Source organism: Coturnix japonica, unplaced genomic scaffold, assembly GCF_001577835.2.
Source record: "Coturnix japonica isolate 7356 unplaced genomic scaffold, Coturnix japonica 2.1 chrUnrandom534, whole genome shotgun sequence".
In the NCBI taxonomy this organism is placed as follows: domain Eukaryota; kingdom Metazoa; phylum Chordata; class Aves; order Galliformes; family Phasianidae; genus Coturnix; species Coturnix japonica.
The window spans coordinates 20582-27829 of NW_015439917.1; the positions used below are offsets into that span (position 1 = coordinate 20582).

Sequence of the window (7248 nt, forward strand, 5' to 3'; positions counted from 1 at the left end):
AGTTTGGGATATGGGGAGGGGGGGGGATAATGTGGGGCTGGGGGCATTGGGATCGGCCCGCTATGGGGTCTGGGGGGGGCAGTGTGGGGTGTGGGGCTACGGGACCCCCAAGTGTGGGGTTTGGGGGGGTTAATGTAGGGCAGGGGGTTACGGGACCCCCAAGTGTGGGGTTTGGGGGGTCAATATGGGGTATGGGGCTATGGGACCCCCAAGTGTGGGGTTTTGGGGGGTCAATGTAGGGCAGGGGGTTATGGGACCCCCAAATGTGGGGTTTGGGGGGGTTAATGTGGGGCAGGGGGCTACGGGACCCCCAAGTGTGGGGTTTGGTCGAGTCAATATGGGGTATGGGGCTATGGGACCCCCAAATGTGGGGTCTGAGGGGGTCAATATGGGGTATGGGGCTACGGGACCCCCAAGTGTGGGGTTTATGGGGGTTAATGTGGGGATGGGGGCTACGGGACCCCTAAGTGTGGGGCTGTGGGGCGCTCCATACCTTCTTGTAGCCCATATAGGGTTTCATCGCCGCCGCTCTTCGGTGCCAAAGCTGCCTCCAAAAGACCCCAAATAAATGTGGGGCCGCCCCACACTGTGCCCCACTGAATGCCCCACACTGTGCCCCACACCCAACCCCACGCTGACTCAATGGGGCCTCACGTGCCCCACAGACAGGGAGGGGAAGTGGGATGGCCCCAAACTGGGAGGGCTTCCCTTAGGGGGTGGGGGGGGGGGGAGATGTGGGGCAGGATGTGGGGCTGGGGAGGCCATTGGGGTTATAGGGATGGGGTTGGGATTGGGGTCAGAATTTGGGGATATTTGGGTTCTTTAGGGTCTGAAGTTGGAGCTATTTGGGGCGGATTTGGGTTCAGGGCTGGTTTTGGGGTTAATATGGGGCTATTTGGGCTGGATTTGGGGCTATTTAGGGCTATTTAGGGTCAGAATTTGGGGCTATTCGGGGCAGATTTGGGGTTGTTTGGGTGCTTTAGGGTCAGCAATGGGGGCTATTTGGGGTCAATTTGGGGCTATTTGGGGCGGATTTGGGGTTCAGGGCTGGTTTTGGGGTTAATATGGGGCTATTTGGGCTGGATTTGGGGCTATTTAGGGTCAGAATTTGGGGCTATTTGGGGCAGATTTGGGGTTGTTTGGGTTCTTTATGGTCAGCAATGGGGGATATTGGGGTGGTTTTGGGGTCAATCTGGGGCTATTTGGGATCAATTTGGGGCTGTTTTGGGGTCAGGGATGGTTTGGGTCAATATGGGGGTAATTGGGGTCAATTCAGGGCTATTTGGGCTGGATTTGGGGGCTATTTGGGTGGATTTGGGGCTATTTAGGACAGACATTTGGGGCTATTTGGGGGGCAGATTTGGGTGTGGTCTGGGTTCTTTATGGTCAGCAATGGGGGATATTGGGTGGATTTGGGGTCAATCTGGGGCTATTTGGGGCTGTTCTGGGGTCAGGGATGGTTTTGGGGTCAATCTGGGGGTAATTGGGGTCAATCTCTGGCTATTTGGGGTGGATTTGGGGGGCTATTTAGGGTCAGAATTTGGGGGCTATTTGGGCAGATTTGGGGTTGTTTGGGTTCTTTATGGTCAGCAATGGGGGCTATTTGGGGTCAATTTGGGGCTATTTGGGGCGGATTTGGGTTCAGGCTGGTTTTGGGGTTTAATATGGGGCTATTTGGGCTGGATTTGGGGCTTTTACGGTCAGAATTTGGGGCTATTCGGGGCGGATTTGGGTTGTTTGGGTTTCTTTAATGGTCAGCAATGGGGATATTGGGGTGGTTTTGGGGTCAATCTGGGGCTATTTGGGATCAATTTGGGGCTATTTGGGGCTGTTTTGGGGTCAGGGATGTTTTTGGGGTCAATATGGGGGGAATTGGGGTCAATTCGGGGCTATTTGGGCTGGATTTGGGGCTATTTGGGGTGGATTTGGGGCTATTTAGGGTCAATTTGGGGCTAATTTGGGGCAGATTTGGGGTTGTCTGGGTTTTAGGGTATTTAGGGGTGGGATTTGGGGTCCAATCTGGGGCTATTTGGGGTCAATATGGGGGAATTTGGGTGGATTTGGGGCTATTGGGGGCTGTTTGGGGTCAGGGATGTTGTTTGGGGTCAATATGGGGGAATTGGGGGTCAATTCGGGGCTATTTGGGCTGGATTTGGGGCTATTCGGGGCAGATTTGGGGTTGTTTGGGTTCTTTATGGTCAGCAATGGGGGATATTGGGGTGGTTTTGGGGTCAATAATGGGATATTTAGGGTGGATTGGGGGTCAATTGGGATATTTGGGGTCAATTTGGGGCTATTGGGGCTGTTTGGGGGTCAGGATGTTTTTTGGGGTCAATTCGGGGCTATTTGGGCTGGATTTGGGGCTATTTTTGGGTCAATTTAGGGCTATTTGGGGTGGTTTTGGGGTCAGAATTTGGGGCTCATTCGGGGCAGATTTGGGGTTGTTTGGGTTTTTAGGGTCAGGATTTGGGGCTATTTGGGGTGGTTTGGGGTCAGGGATGGTTTTGGGGTGAATTTGGGTCTATCTGGGGCGGTTTTTGGGTCAATCTGGGGCTATTTGGGGTCAATTTGGGGCATTGGGGTCAATCTGGGGCTATTTGGGGTCGATTTGGGGCTATTTAGGGTCAGAATTTGGGGCTAATTCGGGGCAGATTTGGGGTAGTTTGGGTTCTTTATGGCCAGCAATGGGGGATATTAGGGTGGTTGTGGGTCAGGGATGATTTTGGGGTCAATTTGAGGCTATTTGGGGCAGAGTTGGGGGCTATTTGGGTGCTTTAGGGCAGATTTGGGGTTGTTTGGGTTCTTTAGGGTCAGTGATTGGGGCTATTTCAAGTGGTTTTGGGTCAATTTGGGCTATTTAGGGTCAATTTGGGGCTATTTGGGGTCAATTTGGGCTATTTGGGGTCAATTTGGGGCTTTTTGGGGGGATTGGGTCAATTTGGGGCAGTTTTGGGGTCCGAATTTGGGTCAATTTGGGCAGATTTGGGTTCCGTTTGTGTCCTTTCTGGCCAACAATGGGGGTTATTTGGGTCGGGGTAGATTCAGGGCTCAGATTTGGGGTCATTTGGGGCGGATTTGGGCCATTTTCGGTCACTTTTGACCCCCCCCCCCCCATCCCGGTACCGGAGGTCTCGCTCTAGGATCACTTCTTCCGGTCTCCCCGTTTTGGTCGCGGAAATATGACGTCACGTCCGGTCTTTTGGTAGTCAGCACTTCCGGTTGAGGCCTAGTCCGGAGGATGAGAGGAGCCGCCATGGGGCGGGGGAGGTGAGGGGGGATATAGGGGGGCTATGGGCAGTCTATGGGGGACAGGGGCTCCCTATGGGGTTAGGGGGTTCCTATGGGGCAGGGGTCCCTATGGGGTTACGGGGTCCCTATAAGACAGGGGTTCCCTATGGGGGCAGGGGGTCCCTATGGGGGCAGGGGGTCGCTATGGGGCAGGGGGTCTCTATAGGGCAGGGGGTCCCTATGGGGGTAGGGGGTCGCTGTAGATATGGGGTCCCTATGGGGCAGGGGTCCCTATGGGGTTAGGGGTCCCTATAGGGCACGGGGTCTCTATGGGGCAGGGGGTTCCTATAGGGCACAGGGTCCATGTGGGGCAGGGGGTCCCTATGGGGCAGGAGGTGGTTGGGAAAGGGGTCCCTATGGGGGTAGGGGGTCTCTATAGGGCACGGGGTCCATGTGGGGCAGGGGGTCCCTATGGGGTAAGAGACTGTGGGGTGGGAGGTGGTTGGGACGGGGTCTCTATGGGGCAGAGGGTCCCTATGAGGGCAGGGATTCCTTATAGGTTGGGGGTCACTATGGGGCAGGAGGTGGTTGGGAAGGGGTCTCTATGGGGTGGGGGGTCCCTATGGGGCAGTGGGTCCCTATGGGGCAGCCCCTCCCTGCCCACTCCCCACTGCAGGTTCTCAGTGCTGGCGGAGCTGCGGCGTCGGTGACGATGGGTGAGCAACCCCAAAATCCCCCAAATTACCCCCAAAAATACCCCAAAAAACCCCAAACGACCCCTAAAAACCCCAAAATGACCCCAAAAAACCCCAAAAATGACCCAAAACCCCCCAAATTGACCCAAAATCCCCTCCCCCCCCCCAGCTACCTCTGAGTGGATCCAGTTCTTCCATGACGCTGGGTGAGCACAGCGACCCCAAAATCCCCCAAATTACCCCCAAAAAGACCCCAAAAAACCCCAAACGACCCCCATAAGTCCTCAAAATGACCCCAAAAAACCCCAAAATGACCCCAAAAAAACCCCAAAAAAACCCAAAATCCCCCAAATTACCCCCAAAAAGACCCCAAAAAAAACCCAAAACGACCCCCATAAGTCCTCAAAATGACCCCAAAAAACCCCAAAATGACCCCAAAAAAACCCCAAAATGACCCAAAATCCCCCAAATTGACCCCAAAATCCCTCCCCCCCCCCAGCTACCTCTGAGTGGATCCAGTTCTTCCGTGACGCTGGGATCCCCCCCGGCCCTGCTGTCAGTTACGCCGTCACCTTCGTGGACAATCGGTGAGTGACCCAAATCTGCCTCTTTTCAACCCAAAACGGAGACACCCTTCGGGCCCCATTTAGGGCCATTTTTGTTCAATTTCGGGCCCTTTTTGCCCCATTTCCAGCCCTTTTTGCCCCCAGTTTTGAGCCATTTTTGCCCCATTTCGGGCCCTTTATACCTCCAAATTTGAGCCCTTTTCCCTTCAATTTTGAGCCTTTTTGCCCCAAATTTTGGTCATTTTTTGGTCCCTTTTCCCCCCGATTTTGGTCCATTTTGCCCCAAATTTTGCTCCATTTTTTGGCCCAATTTTGGTCCCATTTCCCCCCAGTTTTATCCCTTTTAGCCCACTTCCCCCACAATTTTGAGCCATCTTTGCCCCTAATTTTAAGCCCATTTACCCCCAATTTTGGTCCCATTTCCTCCCCAATTTTATCCCTTTTCCTCCCAATTTTAAGCTCATTCCCCCCCAATTTTCAGCCCAATTTTGGCCCCATTTTGGTCCCATTTCCTCCCACTTTTCAGCCCATTTTCCCCTCAATTTTCAGCCCATTTTCCCCCAATTTTAAGCCCATTTTCCCCCCAATTTCCAGCCCATTTTCCCCCAATTTTCAGCCCATTTTCCCCCAATTTTCAGCCCATTTTCTCCCCAATTTCCAGCCCATTTTCCCCCTATTTTGCCCCATTTCCTGCAGCATCCACAAGCACATGTTGCTGGACCTGACCAAGGAGCTGATGCACGACCTGGGCATCACCCTGGTGGGCGACGTCATCGCCATCCTAAAACACGCCAAGGTGGCCTATAAGCAGGTGAGACCCCAAAACTGCCTGAAATCACCCCAAAATCCGCCCCAAACCACCCCAAAATGACTCCAAATGGCCCCAGAATGGCCCAAATGCACCCAAAAATGACTCCAAATGGACCCAGAATGGCCCAAATGGCCCCAAAATGGCCCGAATACACCCCAAAACTGCCAAAATCTGCCTTAAATAACCCCAAATCTGTTCCAAAACACCCCAAAATGACTCCAAATGGACCCAAAATAGCCTCCAACCACCCCAAAAACAGCCAAAATCTGCCCTAAATGACCCCAAAATCCGCTCAAAATGGCCCCAAAATGGCCCAAATCCACCCCAAATGACCCCAAATCCGTTCCAAAACACCCCAAAATGACTCCAAATGGACTCAAAATAGCCCCCGACCACCCCAAAAACTGCCAAAATCTGCCCTAAATGACCCCAAAATCCCCTCAAAATGGCCCCAAAATGGCCCAAATACACCCCAAAACTGCCAAAATCTGCCTTAAATAACCCCAAACTTGCTCCAAAACACCCCAAAATGACTCCAAATGGTTCCATAATCACCCCCAAACCACCCCAAAACTGCCAAAATCTGCCTTAAATGACCCCAAAATCCCCTAATAGTGGCCCCAAAATGGCCCAAATACACCCCAAAACTGTCAAAACTTTCCCTAAATGACCCCAAATCCGCTCAAAAATACCCGAAATGACTCCAAATGGACCCCAAATAGCCTCCAACCACCCCAAAACTGCCAGAATCTGCCCTAAATGACCCCAAAATCTGCTCAAAATGGCCCCAAAATGGCCCAAATACACCCCAAAACTGTCAAAACCTTCCCTAAATAACCCCAAATCTGCTCCAAAACACCCCAAAATGACTCCAAATGACCCCAAAATGGCCCAAATGCGCCCCACAATGACTCCAAATGGACCCAAAATTGCCTCTGACCACCCCAAAACTGCCCTAAATGACCCCAAATCTGTTCCGAACCACCCGAAAATGACTCTAAGTAGCCCCAAAATTGCCTCCAACCACCCCAAAACTGCCAAAATCTGCCCTAAATGACCCCAAATCTGCTCCAAATGACCCCAAAATGACTCTGTATGGCCCCAAAATGGCCCAAATACACCCCAAAACTGCCCAAACCTGCCCAAATCCACTCCAGAGCACCCCAAAATGATTCCAAATGGCCCCCAAATCACCCCCAACCACCCCAAAAGTGCCAAAATCTGCCTTAAATGACCCCAAAATCCCCTCAAAGTGGCCCCAAAATGGCCCAAATACACCCCAAATGACCCCAAATCCGTTCCAAAACACCCCAAAATGACTCCAAATGGCCCCAAAATAGCCTCCAACCACCCCAAAAACTACCAAAATCTGCCCTAAATGACCCCAAAATCCCCTCAAAATGGCCCCAAAATGGCCCAAATCCACCCCAAAACTGCCAAAATCTGCCCTAAAGGACGACCCCAAATCTGCTCCCAAAACGACCCCAAACAGCCCCAAATCTGCCCCCAAATGTGCCCCAAATGGCCCTAAATCTCACCCCAAATCTGCCCCCAAATGATCCCAAATCTGCCCCCAAATGACCCCAAATCTGCCCCTAAACGACCCCAAATCTGACCCCAAAACGACCCAAAATCTGCCCCTAAATCTGCTCCCAAAATGACCCCAAACAGCCCCAAATGTGCCCCAAAATGTGCCCCAAATGGCCCTAAATCTCACCCCAAATCTGCCCCTAAATGACCCCAAAATGACCCAAAATCTGCCCCCAAATCTGCCCCTAAATGACCCCAAATCTGCCCCTAAACGACCCCAAATCTGCCCCTAAAAGACCCCAAATCTGCCCCTAAATCTGCCCCAAAATGACCCCAAACAGCCCCAAATGTGCCCTAAAATGACCCTAAATCTGCCCCCAGACGACCCCAAATCTGCCCCTAAACGACCCCAAATCTG

The 7248-nt window shown here is 52.6% G+C and overlaps 1 protein-coding gene across 1 annotated transcript in view; it reads left to right on the forward strand.

Moving 5' to 3' along the window:
- The first annotated feature begins 3119 nt into the window (after window positions 1-3119).
- CUNH19orf47 (chromosome unknown C19orf47 homolog) overlaps window positions 3120-7248 on the forward strand; it is an 11930-nt gene continuing 7801 nt past the window's right edge. Inside the window, exons 1-4 of the mRNA XM_032441752.1 lie at window positions 3120-3267; window positions 3905-3944; window positions 4423-4510; window positions 5186-5300. Coding sequence (XP_032297643.1) covers window positions 3941-3944; window positions 4423-4510; window positions 5186-5300 — 207 coding nt within the window. The 5' untranslated portion in view covers window positions 3120-3267; window positions 3905-3940. The remainder of the gene's footprint in view (window positions 3268-3904; window positions 3945-4422; window positions 4511-5185; window positions 5301-7248) is intronic.